General features: G+C 36.4%; 1 protein-coding gene across 1 annotated transcript in view; it reads right to left on the reverse strand.

Annotated features, from left to right (window-relative positions):
* Positions 1–18,828, reverse strand: part of PRIM2 (DNA primase subunit 2) — an 89,344-nt gene that overhangs the window by 13,931 nt on the left and 56,585 nt on the right. The window contains exon 9 of the mRNA XM_053938383.1: positions 18,562–18,747. Within this exon, the coding sequence (XP_053794358.1) occupies positions 18,562–18,747 (186 nt within the window). The remainder of the gene's footprint in view (positions 1–18,561; positions 18,748–18,828) is intronic.

Raw genomic sequence — 18,828 nt, forward strand, 5'->3', positions numbered from 1 at the left:
CTACTACTCTAAGAATATTCTCATTTCTACTGATAAAAGTAGTTCTCTATTGGGCCTGTGGATGTCTAAATAGTACTTCAGAATATTCATATACCTATGAAATCTCTTGACTGGCCTAAAGATGACAAAAACAAACTAAAAACATAAATGTATTTTTTCCAATGATTTTGAAAATATAGTTAGTTAAAACTCGGTAACATAATATGCAAATATACATGATAAATGTGTATAAAAATATACACAAACTTTGAGAATAAAATTGCACCTGAATCAAACAATAAAAAAGAGAATTCTCCATTAAGATGCTGTTCATAATCAAGTCAATACAAGAAGACTAAAATTCAGCACTCATCCCTAAAAAGGCTTAAGACATCCAAAGCTCTGAACAAACATTGACTAATTAATCCATACTGTGCATTTGACAAAGTGACTTTACTTTAAAAGACTTTTTAAAAAGCAAGAAGGGGAAGAAAAGAGAGAAAATAGCATTTAGTTTTCAGCATAGCCACAGGCAGGATCAAGCAGGTGGGAATACTCCTTCCTATCTAGTCAACCTTTTTGCTCAGGAGATAAAAGAACTGCTTGGTTGAACAGCAAATGAACACCACTTTTTCTAGCAACAGAGTCGGGCTTACCAACTCGACATTAGAAAGAATTCTCTGGCTGTGTGCTCACACTCAGAAGGGCCAGGGAACAGCTCCCCACCCCTTCACAGGGCACCAGCAGCTGCTGGCCAAGTCCTGCTGCTGCTCCTGTTGGAGCTGCAAATGATCTGGCTACTCCTGAGAAACAGCAAAGATCAAATACAAAGATGTCTGCATTTTAATTTCCAATCTCTGCATGAACCTGTTAAACTGAAGATGGAATCTGGGATCCTGTAGCCACCTGTTCTTCTACCCAGAAGCTTTGGAATATTTCCTCCTTTTCAAAAGATGAATTAAAGCACATTTCGTCTTCCTAACAAAGAATATTTGAGCAAGCAATTAAGTTAGATTAATTTTTTTTTCCCAAGGGTAAAGCAAATCACGAGTGCTTCAGGATGTACTGCTTAGTTTCCTAGAAAATTAACACCCGTCTCTAACAGCTCTGTATACTAAAATCTTGAGCTGTACTTTTCACATCACTTGCCTTAATGCCCACAGAAATTACTTTTAGTACCTAACTCATTACTTTATGCTGAGAAGCAGCTCTTGCAGTAAATAGAAACAACAGCTACATAATAACACAACACAGCCTTGGGACAGGTTGGATATTTTCTCACTGCTTTCTTGTAATCCTGTTTGATTCTCTTTTTGCAGTGGCAGATGGCGGAGAATAACACAGCTATGTGGCACCAGTTGGCACATGTGCATTTACACACATCACTGAGAGAGCTCTCTCATCCTTGTGATTCAGCTATTCTTATCATTGATCAAGGAAACAGGATTTTAGCAGGGCCAATATCTGACAGGCTGTGTGGTCATCCTCAGTGGGAAGAAGTCATGAATTGGGTCATTTCATTACAGAAAATGCATCCTGCAGAACAGCCTTCTTGTACACTGGGGAGTAAACTCCATAGTCAGCCTCATTCTTTCCTAATACCATTACTCTAGGATGTGCATAAAGGAAAAAAAAAAAACCAAAAAAAAAAAAAAAAAAACCAAAAAAAAAAAAAAAAAAAAAACCAAAAAAAAAAAAAAAACGAGGAGCAACCTGATTTGCTAGAAAAAGCAACAAGGTAAAATTAGACACGTTTGAAATCTGCAGAAACAAGAAGGCAGAGGGATCTGTTCCTTCCTATTTATTCTAACGGTCCAAATTGAAGTGGTTCAATTAAAATTAATTTAACAAAATAAATTACAGACAGCACATATCATGCATGTAGATGTTTGCAGGATCATTCTAATTGTTTAGTTTTAAACTATTTTGAAGTTTTAAACTATTTTAAACTATTTTAGAGAAACAGCTTAAAAACATGCAAAACTACTATTACCATCTATTCTAACTGCAATCTATTCAAAGGGCATTATGGCAACAACCTGTAAAAGGTCAGGCTCAAATTAAGCGATTCGAAAAATCACCAAAATTTTTGGTGATTTTTGTATATAATTTTGAAGGTCTAATTGAGCCCTGATATGAACTTGCTCAGCAGTAAATGATGCTGCAGGAGCAAGTCCATTTCCCTTGTACTATGCGTGACAGTTCCCACTGAGATGAAACAAACACAAAACAAAAAAATTATTCATAGATAAGCTCGCCATATTCTACACATTCCACCACAGTTGTGCTAAATATCAACAGAAACTGCCAAAGTTACCATGAAACAGTAATACTGAAGCAACACCATTACACTATTGAGATGACCTACTGCTGGTCACACTTGACAGCAAGGATTCTCTCCAACTTTTTAACTGTATGGCCCACATCAGGACTATCTCACTTACTTTGCCTCTATTTAGCTCTCTGAGCTTTCTAAAATCTGCAACACATTTATAATTTACATGTGAGGTGAATGGGCCATGGCTTTGGCAAGGGAGAAAGAGATCAAGAAATGTATCGCATTTAAGCAATGAACTGATTCACACTGAGGCCAAGAAGCTGAGGCAAAGGCAGCCCTAAAATTGTCATTTGGATCTTGGAATGTGTAAGTCTAGGCTTCAGTAGCAGTGTGAATTTTTGATTTAAAAGAAACTGCAAGTCAACTCTCCAAGCTTTAACTTGATCACTAAAGACATCATTTTTTAGGGACTTCTCTTTTTAGGCAGGGCTGTAGGATGCAGGTGATGTCATCAGCAGAGCACTTCCGACCTGGCAAGTGGGCAGTTCTGAGGGTTTATGCTCCAGTGTCTGCTGTAATGAACTGGCACATCCATTGTATCATGCTGAATGTGCTAAAAGTGGTACCGGGTATCCTGGTGACACTGAGGCTTTCTTAGACAACTTTCTCTTCTAAGAAACAAAACTCTGAGTACTGATAAGTGGGACAAAACCAATAGTCCAAAGCCACAACCAAGGAGGCTTGGGAGACAGTTCACTTGGTATAGAAAAGTGTACAGTAGCAAGGAACTTATCTTTTGATTTTATGTGGTACATTCACATGAGTATCAGGGTAATGCAGATTAATTTGTCTAACAAATGTTAGTAAAGACACACGTACTGTACTAGATAGCCTTCACTAGAAGATACAAAAGTTATAAATTATAGTATAAATAACAAGGGATAGGTATAGGTACAGACATCTAAAAGCTATAAATTTGCAACTGTTTATATAGCCTAATACCAGATTCTCATATTCCAGATAGGAAATTCCAGATAGGAAAAGATCCAGATAATAAAAGCTTTTTTCAACAAGTTCTGATCACATAAACGCATACAAGATCTTTAGATATGGAATGAGGATGTACCTCAAAAGGACCATTTAGCACGTGTATGCTCTCCTTTGAAGGAAAATTTTCAACAGACAGAGCAGGAAAGCATGGGCCATGTCTGCCCCATAATTATCAGTTTGATATAACAGAATATACTTTCAAAAGAGAGCTGCAAGAAATGACATTCCCTAGCCACTCCAGTCACTGAGCAATGGGCATCATGTCATTACTGACAGCTACCTTCCTTATATCACTTGCCATATTTGCAGATTAGTATCTGTAAATATAACTAGATGCCCCATAAAATTTGTTATCAAATTTGATATTCAGCATGCATATTAGGATGGAAAATAATTTGCTCAAAGATCTTGCAAGCCCTGGATGCTCAGGTTCACACTTCCACAAAACTTTCATGTTTCAGTCAGAACTACTTTTATATACTCTTGTAAGATTTTATGCATCTATTCTTTACAGTACTGGGAAATTTATTTATTTAAAGTCTATTAACTAAGCAAAATGGTACACTAACTTTAGCTTCTTGGCTGACCACCTGATTAGTTCCAAGTCTGCAAAATTCAAAGTAATGGCTTAACACCTTTTTTTTTAAACAGTCATTGGGTAATTTCCTGTCTAAAATTGTTGACCCTGTGTAGAGAACAGCTTCAGATTCATAAATTTATCACACACAGTCATGTATCTGCTGAAATAATTGGTTCTCTTTCTCATTTATTTCCTAGGCAGTCACTCAAATCATTATTGTTGATACTGCTTAGTTGGCATATCTTTATCCAAGCAACTTTTCTTTTTTTAAGCTCATTCTTAAAATAACCTCAACTTGAGATTATCGTTTTGCAAGCACAGTTGTATTTAGGAGCACAAATAAATGCTTCTCTATCTGCCAACAACAAAAATTTGTCCTAAATTACCATCCTGTAGCCCAATTTCTACCTCTACGATACAGATCAGAGACGTCACCTAAAACCGAGCTGGAAAACTGCTACATTGTGTAGCAGTCAGCACATACCAATTCACAGCAGTATAAAAAACCTTTTCCCCTCCAGTTCCAGGATTATCAAACTACATGAGGCAAGAACCTCTTAGTGCTGGAGATGGTTTTATCTACTACAAGAAAATCAGACATTTTTTCTATCAAACACCTTGTATACTATCCATATGAGCATAAAGTGTGTGGCTGATGAACTAGCTAAAATTTGATACCGTAGGCTTTTATTTTCAGCAGTCTAAGCTTGCCTTCACATAATTTAGCTAAATACACAATTTATGTACACAATTTTTTCACACATTTACATGCACCAAGACCTTGAAAAGGAAAAGTAAAACATAAACCACAGCAGGCTGTCTTCTGCCTCAAGATACTGCATCAAATTATCAGCACAGCACATCTTAAAGCCTCCTCTATAACATGAAGGCTTTATGCCTCCATGTTTGGAGGCACAAGCTTGGTAATCTAAAAAAGATTTTATTAGCTACTTCAAAACATTTTAATATTTCTTTCTGTATCTCAATTATTCTGATGGTTTCAGTTGGGATAAAGTTAATTTTCTTTCCAGTAGCTGGTACAGTGCTATGTTTTGGATTTAGCATGAGAATGATGCTGTTAACACATTGATGTTTTGGCTGCTTATAATTAATGCTTATTCAGAGTCAAGGACTTCTCAGTTTCCCGAGCTCTGCCAGTGAGGACGCGCACCAGAAGCTGGGAAGGAAGAACTGACAGAACAATTAGCTAAGGGATATTCCAGACCACAGAAATCGTGCTCAGTACATAAACTGCTCTAAGCTGTGTGGGTGCTGCTGGTCACTGCTTAGGGACTGGGCGGGGGGGAGGGCATTGCTCAGCACATGGTGAGCAAATTTCCTATGCAACACTTGCGGCTTGTTGGGGGGGACGCTGTGATTTTGGAAGGGTGGGGGAAATAGAGGGAGGGGGTCCTCGCTCTGATTTTCTTTTGATAACTAAAAAAGTTCAACAGAAGTAGAATAGTAGCTAATTGCATCTGCAGAAATAAGATTCCACTCCAAACATCTAAATCCAGACATCTCTCATTATCACTAATGGTGGTCAATGAAATCAGAGGAGTCTGGGGAGCAATTCCATTTCCTCTGGAGGCTCATTAAAAAAATCATTCTCTAGACACTATTGACTATATAGGCTAGATTTCTATTAGTCATAATGGCAGTTTATAATCCAAGTGTAAAGAGAATGTATATTAAGGAGAAAAGAAATTTCTGTATCAAAACTGAGAGAAATCCATACCTACATGTATACCACAGCACTCTGTATTACACACAGATTTACAGAGAGGAGGGAAGAAGACTGGCCAGGGACCCAAAGTCCAAAAACTAATTTCCTACTGCTAGTTCAAGCTCTATCAATTCCCTAAATAAGAATACTCTCATATATAATGTTCTATAATTTTATAGAATTCTATAATATGTTCTATAATTTTATTTCAATTTTACTCTAAGCCTCAGATTTCCAAACATGGCAGCATCACTCAAAGAGATTCAGTGACTGAAAAACTGAAAAAGATCCCTTCAACCAAAGTGACACAGTTATCAAAATTTGATACAACTGTGACAAAACCCCCTGCCTTTTACTGAAATATGGTTAAACCTCTTGGACAAGGATCAGTGACAGAACAAAAGGATATTAAGTCCAAATCACATGTTTCAAGATGTCAGCAAATCCTCAGTATAACTGCAAATTTAAAAAAAATAATTTATTTTCTAGATAAAAAAATAATCAAATAATTCTTAAAATAAAATTACAGGGAGACTGAGTAATGAATAAATTTCCTCAGGCTGATAAGTATTCCTTATGTCTACTCTAGAAACATATACACTTAGCTTTTTTTGAGGCAGTCATAAAAGAATGACAAAAGCAAGGCAATGAAACACGTACCAGTACATGGATAGCTGATGTTTATTAACCCTCTTGAACAGAGTAAACCAGATATTGGAGCTCTCCTAACAGCACAGTTTGGCTCAAGATCACTGGTATTCTCTCTCTAAAAACTCTGCTGTAAAACCAGATCTTTTTACTTATTAATAGGACAATAAAAGACAAAAAACACATTTTAAGATAATGATCAAACAGAAGTGCAGAAAACCAGGTATCAGCCCTTGCTGTCATAATAAAGAGAACTGATTACATACAAAGAGCATTTTATATTCTACCTTATGCAAAGTGCACTATAATCAAGACATATTTCAACTCTAGACTGCAATTACAACAAGAGCCTTTCTGCACTCAACAAAAGAAAGCTTGTTTCAAAAATAAACAAGACTATTTTCCTATCCTTTTATTTTTTTTTTCTGGCTGAAAGATGACTTGACTGCAGAGAAAATGGGAACAGAAGAATAAAGAAGCTCCACTACCAGACTGCTCTGAACTTTCTCAGAACTTCTGTCTCAGAAGAAGTAACACACATCTCATTTTCAGTGCCTGCTGTAAACTTCTAAAAACAGGGAAATAACTGTGGTAACAAAGTACAAGAAGAAGCCCAACTACTGTAATTGATATTTTTAAAAGAAGTTTGTTAGAATTCACTAGTATTGTCCCAGTTCTCATGACCCAAATTCAACTCCATTAAGTACATGAAATTAAAAAAAAAAAAAAAAATGGAATTTAAATAGCAAAACTTGCCATAAAGACCACATGTTTCCACTCCTACATGTACAGCAGGTGACCAAAAGATAAACAGGGAAACAGAAAACAAACAAACAAACAAAAAAATCCAAAACCCACAAAAAACCCTATATTTGAGGACATTTTGGTTTTCCTTCTTTGTAAGTGGACTTAACAGGGGATGCAAGGAGATGTAAAAGCCTAGCACATATCACATTCTATGGAATTCAATTTCACAACTAAATAGCATTGTACATTTCATACAAAATTAGAATCCAACCTTCTTTCAAGAAGTAGTAGCACCACTGAAATACTTGAACCCTATCATCATTTCCCTTTCCTAAATCAAAATATTAAATTTTCAAAACATAAATTGCACATAGAACAAACAATGCATGAAGAGCTCTTCTGTCTTTATTCATGAGATTCAACAGATTTCAAAGACAGAAAGCAGAATGTTAAATCAATTCTGAAAGCAAAAGTACATTTTTATTTACATCGTGCTTATTGTGATATATCAGCAGAGTGCACATTTGATACAATATTCTGCTTTTCTGGATGACTGAATATGAAACACAGCAATGATTTATTGGCTGAGTATAGACTGAATATGACAACTATATGATGCTACAGCAATTACATGGACATTATCAAAAAAAGTATTCAGAATCCTGGGTTTTGTTTTTGAAAACAGTTTATACAATTCCAGGATATCTGAAGGTTTGATAAAATTATTTTAAAGCATTATTTCAACTAAGAGTATCAAGATTTTAAAAATTTATATCAAAACTTTTCTGTTCAAAAAGCACAGGAACGAAACTGGAAGAGACCTGCTGCATCATTCAGCTTGTCCTGGAAGGTAATAAAAAGATGTGGATGAAAAGATTTGCATCTCAAAAACCACTAACCCCTGTCTCAGAACTTGGAGTAAATAGCCAAAGAGCTTAAATACATTACCAAGTGGTGTGTGCAGCAATGTGCAGCAGGCATTTTTCACCAGATGGTTAGAGCTGTATGGTTAAGAAGGTATTCAAAAGTCTGCTAAATGCTCTGTATTTAGTGACACTCAGATACTTCCTTATCCCTAAACTTAAAATTTTATCAGCCACATAGGCAAATCCATCTATTACTTTTCCTAAAATGTTATGGAATGACTTTCTTGCTGCTGCAAGGGCCAATAAAGCAGAAACATCTTCTGACAAGTACAGTCCATCTACACTGATGATGAAGTGCAAGGACTGACAAGTGATTCTAAACTACAAAAGGAATCTTAGAAAATTAAAGGTCTGGCTTCACCATTCATTTTTATACATGCAGTTCTAACAAGACACTACATCAAGGAGTATCTGCAGCAATGTGTGTTGCTGAGAATAAAACAAGTCATAAGAGAGTAGATTCTGATCTAAATTAGTTTTAGTACAGGAAAGATAATTATTGCTTTCACTCTCTTCACTGCAAGAACTTTATCACCAACCAGCTCATACATTAGATTATTAAATGCAGATTTCTGTGTCTAATATGTAACAACAAAAAGTGATCCTCTTTCTTTTTATAGTAGCTAGCACAGTGAAACATCACTAAAACTATGCCAGCACTGTTAATGTCCTGGAAGAGAGATTAAAGCTAGAGCTCTTCTCTACCCCTAAGATAAGCCACAGGCTGAATGTAATTCAGAAGAGGAAAACTGAAAATCAAACATTTTTAACAGGTTAAAAAAAATACTGAACAAATTAAAGCACTTTAAAGTGCATAATTATAGGCAAACGCCAACATAACTTCGGTGTTACAACAAAGACTGCAGAGTTCCAGTTTCAGCTAGAATAATTGGGAAAACTGAAAATGGGGATTGAGTTTGAAGTGAAAGAGCACACATTTTTAATATCATTTACTACTGTGATTCCTCAAATATTTATGGGCACACTATAGCCTTCATATATATTACAGTCTAATACTCTTCAATGTTTTCTAGTACCTTATCTTCAGTTGAGTTTCATTGGAATAACACCAATGAAACAAAAATATGGTGAAAAATAATGGGTCTATACCAGATCCATTTCATTTAAGAAATACTGCTTTAAGACTTTGAATCTATTATGCAAAAACTGGTGCTTTTTTAATTAGAAGTTTCTGTAACAAAAATACTCTCTTAAGAGAAACAGTTATAAAATGAAAGTGAAACAGATTTTTGTCAATATTCCTAAGCTTAGATAACTGTAAGACACTGATATGATGATTTTTGGCTTGAGAAAGGAAAGTTTCAGAGGGAAATACACAGAAATATGGTTGAGTTTAATATGCAACATTAGCTAGAGGGCATAATTAAAACATAATTATGTCCCAAAGACATTTCTTCCTTAGCATCCTTAACTTCACTGATAATCCTGTAAGCACCCTGGGTTTAAAAGGTCAGGCAATACTGCTTAAAATAAATTCTTACAAGTAAAAGGTAAAAAAAGGGTTTGCTTTGTTTTTATGCCTTCTAGTGCTCAGAACTTCCACTGTGTCAGTCAAAAAAGAAATTATATGCAAACTGAAAGAAAGCAGTAACAAGTGAAGTTACAGATTATTCACCTGCTAAAAGGAACCAGCGCAGCACCTACCCTTGGAAGGGGTGTGCAAGTGTATTTATGTATTTATGTTTACATAAAGTTGTAGTTAACAGTACCTTTTCAGTGTTGATTACATATATAGCATATGGGCAGAAATGGTGAAAAAAAATTACTTTCATCTTACTTTCCTGAAATAAGTAGAATATGTAGTCTTATATTCACATCTGATTTTTCATCATCTGACTTCTTATGTATCAACCAGAATTATGATGTGCTTTGTTTACTTGTCTAATTTGGAACCAAAAGTAAAACAAACTATAAGAGAAAAAGCCACAGGAAAAAGTCTGTATTTCTTTGTTTAGTAAAGAGGTTAGAGCAGCAATACCTATAAATGTATTTGTGTGAGAACTGTGAACAATGTAGATGTTACTGGTAAATCTCTTTGCAGCAAAGTCGTAAATTTTTATCCATCAGGAAAGCAGAAATGGTTATCAACTGCTTTGTAAAACTTGTACTATTAATCACATCAGGCAGCAGCATCCACAAATGCAACATGGCATGTTATTTTAATGACAGCAATTCCATACAATTATTTATATCTAAGTCCTAATAAAAATCATTATCTGATGCAAACAACTTTAAACAATTTTGATTTGATCTCACGATGCTTAATTAAATAGGAAAAAAAACAGCTATCTCTAGCTCTGATTAGATGAGCTAATTTTCTGCAGTCTTTCCAGAATCACTGTGTACACAAGACTAAACACAAGTAACACTGACAATGCTAATAGGGACTTCCCTCTAGCCACAGTTATATCTTTACAGGCATTGCTAATCATCTCTATTTCTGGTACAGCAAGTAAGGAATCTTGTCCCAGTTCCTTCCTATGATCTGGCAGAACTTAACAGGACTCTGCAAGAAGTTATTGAAGTATGACCACAAAAACATAGAATAATTTATGTTAGAAAAGACCTTCAAGATTGAGTCCAACCATAAATTTAACACTGCCGAGTCCACCACTAAGCCATGTCCCTAGGTACTCTCCTCCTTGGAATATGATCAAATGCAATCCCTGTGAGCTTGCTTTCTCAGTCCTCTCACTTCAGAATCCATTAGAGATCTCCTTCCTACTGCTGTAGTCAATAGGCACAAATTTGACAAAACCAAACCATGCAGACCAGTGTGTCAGTAATCCACCAACAGGACTCCAATGAGCTTTCAAAATTCCGAAGCACTCCACAAGAAAAGGGAAGAGAATGCTAGCAAGCATAAGCAAATGTGTCCAGGACACACAGGACACGAAGGAAACAGAAGACAAATTCCCACCTGTAAAACATAACTTTAGATAATATATGACAGCAAGAATTTTGCACAGACTTAACAAACATACTGTGATTGCTATAAAGCCAAAAACAACCCAATTTTAATGACAACTGAAGCTTATTTTCATTCAGCTAAAGAAAGGTATTACGATTTTATGATTCTATGATGCTAAACTCCGTGGCCAGATGATAGAGGTTTTTCAAGAAAATCCTACTTGTCAGGCTCAGCTCCAACTATTCATATGGAATCCAATGGTGAAGAACAATAGCTGCCCACAACATAAGTCCCCAGGATTTTCAGCTATTTTAGTCTTACTCCTCACTGCTAATTAGCAAACTACAATAGCCAAAGGAAAATAAAACAAAATCTTTTTCCAGATACAACCAACAAGAATACTACTAATTCAGCTTGACTTTAAATGTAACACCAGTAATCCATGTATTTATAGTCTGATGTCATGCTTTCAATTCTCATGCCTGACTGTATAAATTTTTACTATAAAACAAATTCACTCAAAACACCTCTTCTGCATATTGCTTATTAAAATACAAAGGGACCCCAGACTATCCTCTTCAGCCAGGATCAAGGCAGCTCACTGATCTCAGCAGCCATCTATCTTCATGTGAATATCACCTACAAAAACAGTTATGTCCCATTTGAACAATACACCTCTTCTCCTCCAGGTTGCAATTTGTATGCAAAAAAAAACACCGAGGAAGTTACATGACAGGAGTAGATCTCCTGATATTTGACTCACTGATATTAAGCTGATATCTGGAAACTAACATGAATAATTTTTTAACTTGGTCTTCAATGTATCACTGCCTCAGAGGCTGTTCAATTCCTAACAACCATCTTAACATATAGCTCAGTATCTTGGTTGAATCACTTTGCAGCTATGCACAAAGTTATACTCTGATTTCATAAACTTGGCTTTCTTTTCTTTACCTGGCTCTTTTCTTTAGCCTTTGGGGTTAAAATTCAAATTAAATATTAATTTTTAGTTCAAGCCTACACGCCTAGTATGTAGGCATTGGACCATCTACTTACTGTCTTGAGACCCCTAACAACTGCACATTACTGTATTTTTCTTTGAACTTGCATTGAAAGAAAAGATTTAATGTAAATTAAACGGTACATTTGGGAATAAAAATGAGTCATACAAATGAAAAATGCATTTTCATGTTTCTTCTGACAATTAAATCACTTTAAGCTTGTTATTAAAGAAATTCCAAGAGCTAACTTTGTAGAATATAAAATACATTTTGAAACACACTGTTTGAAACATACAGTTATACTACATAAGTATTGCTATTCAACATAGAATAATGTTATGAATGGGATGCAATTGTGTCAAAACATAATAAAAATTATTCACTCAAAATCTTTAAAGTTCTATTTCACTACAACTAGAGTATGAAATCATAAATTCCAAATAACTGAAGACAAATACAGATAGTAAGTGGTTCTACTGAAGCTAATTTTTACAGTCATTGGTGGAAGGAAAAAAAACTTTGTGATTTTATGGTAAGTTTAACACAAAACCACAATTTAATCAATAATGTGAATATCTAGGCCCCTGACAACCCATGAAAGCAGCAACAACATTCTTTACTATATTAACACTTTGTTACCATGACATAGTCCTCCATGCAGAATTCAGGAAATAAGATCTTACTGCCAAATATGCTGCACTTTTATTACATTTTTGCTTTATATAGCCTAGAAGAGAAAATAACACCTTCTTGAAGTTCTATTTCAGTCTTTATACATCTCAGGGAGAATTCAAGCTGGCCAACTATTTACATTACAGTAGTATTGATGTACAATTTTTTTAAATAGAGATTTTAATCTATATAGAGGTATTTCAATTTTACCTTTATCTCTTAGATGTTAAATATTGTGGCTTCCTGTCCAAAATGTTATTCTAGCCTGCAGATTTGTAAAGTTTAAATAATTAAAGAATAAAAATAGCAGATAATATTCAATTAGGGAATTATAATTAAAAATATGAGAATAAATATCCTTTTCTGATGTATGAATCAAAACTTTCCTAAAGTAGTAGCCAGCAATACCCAATATAAAGGGGACAAGTAAGAAAAAAATCTAAGAGCAAAACAACCCACAAATCTCTAAGAAATGAGAAAGTAAAATACCAAACCCAAATGTAACCAACTGACTAATAGAGAAAATATTCATGAGGAATTGAGCAGGTGGAGGTTGTTTTAAAGAACCACCATATCACCCAAGCATTATAAACTGCACTGGGGATAGTTGTATATGCTTAAAAGCACTGACCTGAAGATTGCCAAGTGCCTACTTTTACTTTCATTTAAATACAAAAGGCTTTTTAAATAATGTAATTGTATAGATTTACAGCACATTAGAGCATAAACACCTCTAATTTACATCTGTACAGTCTATTTGTTTATTCCACACTATCTTGTCTCCCTCTAGTGGCTGGCTCTCACAAACATGAGCTTCTACATGGATTCAGCCCTTCTGCAGGATCACAGGGTAATTCAGGCTGGACAGGACCTCAGGAGGTCCCTAGTCCACACTCCCCATCAAGGAATTTCTGGTTGGCCTTGGTAGAAACATTCATCACCAACTCTTTGCAACCAAGGTAAAGGCTCACTGTTGAATCCAGACTCAAGAACCTCCTAAGATCATTTGGAAAAGAAATCAAAGAGCCAGGAAAATAAAGTCTCTGGAATTATCATTTGGGATGTATCGTCATCCCAAAATTTCAGTGTCTTTTAACAGAGTAGGAACACATATTTCTTTGCATATTGATGCAGTATATGGCCATCACATTATCTGTCCTCAGCTTCATACATGACCACCATGTGTGGAAGAAACATGTAGAATATATCAATGATCAACTGAAGTTCAAAAGCTTGACTGTGAAGGGTTTGCTTCTTTACCAATAACAGACCCCGAGCAAGGCTGAATTTGAGTGAACTTTCCTCTTCCTTCTTCCAGCAAAACATCTCCCATGAGGCTTTCACTAGCAAGAAGGGATGAAGAGGCCTACCTCAGACAACTAGAAAACAACCTGTTCCTTGCCATTTGCAATCAAGTGCAATAGAAAACAACATGGCCTATGAAACTACAGTAAGTTTATCTGAAAGACTGAGTCAGGATGAATAAGAGGCTTTGCCAGCCTGAGTGCCACCACATCTCTAAAGAAAGAGTCCTAGAACACAGGGGCTAAAGAGCCGTAAGAAGTCACAAAAACAAGAAAGTTGTTCTAGCACAAGGATAATTTTGTGAATATAGTAATACTTCAGTTTTGGAGATTTATTGAATAAATAAACCCCTACGTTCTTGACGATTTTAAGATGTGCTTCAGTAGCATATGCAACAATAATTAAAACTAATGCGATATCAAACTGCAGTACCAAAGGAATTGCTTTTCAGCACAGGAGTGTATAACCAGCAACTGTTACTTCTGCACAAAGAGGTAAAAAATCAGAGTACTAGAAGAGGGTATTTTGTACCACCATAACAAATAACTGCTAAAAAAAAAGAACATGTATCACAAGTATATGTAGCAATGGAAAGCAAAAAGTGAGGAGCTGCCTTAAAGCCTTCCATCTGTATAAAAATCTCAGATCCAGGCTATTAACTAAAGAAGTAACTGAATAATACCTTAAAGAAACTGATTCTGCATTCCTTCTTTCCTTTGTCCAAAATACTGCATTATCTTTCAACTCCTCCTTTTTACATTCACAGGTTAATCATTCAAAAATATCTGAAAACAGTAAAAAACTCCACTACAATGATATCTGCTAGAGGACTTTGTTTTCAACTATGAAAGCATTTTATATCTGCACTCTAATTATTTGTCTTGTCATCTTACTACTTTTGTGTATTTTTAAAATCACACTGGAGTTATATCCTCACGCCTTTTTTTTGGGTTTTTTTGCACAAGGTCAGGAGTTACTTTTTAAGCAAGAAAAGTGAAAGAATCTATGGGGATCAGTATCTGTTTAGAGTAATATTACAATTTATAGAAAAAAAAACAGTCTTGAGATAACACCGTAGTTATGAAGCCAACTGGCACAGCCATTCATTCAGGAGTAATGCATCCACTCCTATTTGGCAGTTATCTTTTCATCTGAAAAACAACAATTTACCATTTAGGCACTCTTAACCTAGCCATTTGCAGAGTAATTTTAACTGCTTTGCCTGAATTAGAAAATGTTTTATTTTGCATTCTGCATTTGTCCCTGTTGTGAACACGACCATTCCCTCCCCCACTCCACCAACAGAGCATCTCTACCTTCTTTCTGTGTAGATGTTACCTGATTTTTTTTTCCCCACTGACTACATGATTGCACACTTCATTCATACTTCACAAATTCCTCTCTGAAGGTAAAATATAATTTCTTCAAAGCTTTTCTACAGTGTATTTATCAATGAGGTCTGAGGTATGCCTGAATCAGTTATTCAGAGCACAGGAGGAGCTCTTTTTGGTGCAAATTGTCCATATGCCTATGCTCAGCCTGGAGACCATGCTTAGCCAGTTCACTGCTAATGTGTTCATGGTAACTTCCTTCCTGCTGAAGACTGAAGACTGAAGGTGTGTGCCAAGAACTCTTAGAATTGAAAATTGGTATAGAGCTGCAGCTATTAGAGAAAAAATGAACGAACAATTTTGAAATCATAACCATTTCCAGCAAATTGAACACTCCCTCTTTGCAATATAAGAGTGACTAGGTAATACATCATTAACCTTCATCTTTACGAAGTATCATGCATATATCTTCACAATGCTCCAGTAAAATGTAACAGTTTAATTAATTATCTCCACTCTACAGGAAAGGAACAATGGCATGAATGCCAGAAAATAAAAATGTCAAAAGAAGAAAATAGCAATAAGAATTATATTAATCTTCATTTTTTCAGGACATTAAGCATTGTATGATACTACTGTGAAAAATCACAGGCCACCAACCTCAGTTAGAGACATGAAAAATTAGTTTTCTTTTTTATTCAAGATTAAAGCTGGTTATCTAGAACTTGAACCAAAATTACAAGGAAGTAGCAGCTTGCTTGTGAAAAATGCAGTAACCAAACTCCTTGTTTGATTCACAATATGCTTTCTAACTCTTGAAGCTAAACACAGGATCATAAAACTTCATTTATTTCTAGGGCCTATCAACAGAGATGCTGTAATAGAAAGTCATAACCCTGTGATTGAAAACAGGATCCAAGCTGCATACATGTCTTTGTACATGTGCCTCTACATATTTGACCAAAGCACAAGTAGGTGGAATCAGATGTGTTCTCACAATATTTTTTGAAAACAAAAATAACAACTGTGTGGTTTTATACTGTTATAGTTTCTAATAGTTTAAGTCTTTTAGTTCCTTTAAGCACAGGATATGGCAACTGAAAATTCTGGATTTTCCTGAATTCAGGCAGTGTTGTGGGTTGACCCTGGCTGGATGTCAGGTGCCCATCCAATTCTATCACTTCCCTCCTCAGGTGGACAGGAGTGAGAAAATATAACAAAGGATTCAAGCACACGGAGGGATTACTCATCAGTTACTGTCACAGGCAAAACAGACTTGACTTGGGAAAAGTAATTTATTACCAATCAAATCAGAGGAGGGAAATGAGAAATAAAAACAAATCTTAAAACATCTTCCCCTCATCCAGGTTTGAATGAGTTTTTCTACCTCTTCCCACAGGTGTTGCAGGCTGACAGGAAATGGGAGTTTACCACACATTCCTGCCACTCCTTCCTTCTTGGAAGGGGACTCCTTACACTCTTCCCCTGCTCCAGAGTGAGGTCCCTCCCACAGGAAACAGTCCTCCATGAACTTCTCCAATGCTGAATCTTCCCACATGCTGCAGTTGTTCACAAACTGCTCCAGCATAGTCCCTTCTGTAGCATGCAGTCCTTCAGGAACAGCCTGCTCTGGTGTGAGTCCCTGTGGGGTCACAAATCCTGCCAGCAAACCTGCTCCAGAGTGGGCTCCTTTCTCCATGGGACCAGAAGTCCTGCCAGGAGCCTGGTCCAGCATGGGCTTCCTACTGGGTCCCAGCCTACTTCAGGCTCTGCTCTGGGATGAGGTCCTCCATGGGCTGCAGGTGGATCTCTGCATCCTCCATGGCCCTCCATGGGCTGCAGGGACACAGCTGCCTCACCATGCAGGGGAATCTCAGCTCTGGCAGCCGGTGCACCTCCTCCTCCTCCTTTTGCACTGATCTTGGTGTCTGCAGAGCTGTTCCTCTCACATATTCTCACTCTCCTTTCACTGGCTGAACCTGATATTGTGAGTTTTTTACACCCCCTTTTCTTGAATGTGTTATCCCAGAGGTACTACCCACCACTGCTGATGGGCTCAGCCCTGGCCACAGGACTCTGTCTTGGAGCCAGTTGTCTTTAGTTCTGTCAGACAATGGGGGAAGCTTCTGGCAGCTTCTCACATGACCTAACCCTCTAGCCCCATTCACTGCCAAAACCTGGCTACATAAACCCAGTACAACTAGTAATTAATTGGTATTCCACTGTAAAATTTACTGCCATTCTTCAGAGATGTTCTTGAGACCTTTGTAAAAAATGCATTTTGAAGGTTTTTTTAACAAACTACCTATCTTCTTTTAAATCGTATTACATTTAAGGAACTAGATAAACAGAGGTTTAGATACTCATTCAAATCACATTTTAAAATCCCCTTCTCCTTCCCAAAAAATTTGTAGACAAGTTGATCTATCTTCTGGGTCTCGAAAGAGGCATATGTACCATAATTCATTTTAGCCAACTTTATTTTTTGCCCTGTATCTTCTATAAATAGCCATGGCCCACTACCTACCTAAGGTAATGAAACATTGTCTACAAGCACTCCAAAAATACTTCATGGTACTCTGGAAGGCTGAGATCTCACAGTACTAAATATGAAGTATCACACTCCACACAAAACTGAGATAAGGCCTGAAACTCTGCTCTAACACATACCACAGGCCAGGCAGAGAAGGATGAGAGAAGAAGCCTGCTTCATGCTAGATGAGCTGTTCAAGATAAGAAGCAGTCCACAATCCTCCAAAAATTAGACATTACATCTTTCTCACCCACAATACTCCCAAAAATACTGGCAAGAGTGAGACCAATGACTAATATGTCAGTAATACCTCCCATTGCACTGAATAGTACTTTCTCACTATTTCCTTGAATATATTCTTCTGTCTTCTGTCCCCAGTTTGTTCTTGCATTCTTCAACTGTAAATTTGCTAAGGAAAGACTACTTCACACAGAGCTGTCCAACTAATATTTTTTTTTATTAAACAACAAAAAAGTCTAACCTTGTCTTTCAGACAGTATTGGGCTTGGTGAATCTGCTTGGGGAATTAATTTAGATAAATCGTACCTGTACTTTGTAAAGGACACTGGTTTCCTAGTAATTTACTGGTAAGGTTTTTCTAGTCCACATTTATGAAAGCATCCTTATGGCTTGCTTTTTTTACCCATAGTTCAGATCAATAACCAACAAAATGACTAAAACTATAAGCAAAGAGTAAAAAAACCCAAAACCCTCCCACCTTTAAAATGCATTACTCTACTTTTTGCCCAATTTTCTACTTCAAAAAAGCATCTATACAAATCTGTAGCACAACGTCCACATTATCTACATCCCCTCATTTACATATTGAGATACTTTTCATTAGCTGAATTACCTTATCTGCATCCACTTTTCCTCTGATAAATTCTTTCTTCCAGAATTCCAGTGCCTGTTCCAGAGTCAGGCCGATGCCTTTCAGGAAGAGTCCATACTGCATCCGGCCTCCGTGCCGCAGGTGGTGGCTGTCACGGAGGGCTCTGTGCAGCTGCCGCATGCACAGAGGGAATGACTTCACAGAGAGCTGACAGGAGAAGAATTTCTGTTTAAGGCATACTGATCATTTAATTTGTAGGATTTGTGTTTACTGCAATTATTAATTAGC

Source organism: Vidua chalybeata, chromosome 3 (genome assembly GCF_026979565.1).
Source record: "Vidua chalybeata isolate OUT-0048 chromosome 3, bVidCha1 merged haplotype, whole genome shotgun sequence".
Taxonomy (NCBI): domain Eukaryota; kingdom Metazoa; phylum Chordata; class Aves; order Passeriformes; family Viduidae; genus Vidua; species Vidua chalybeata.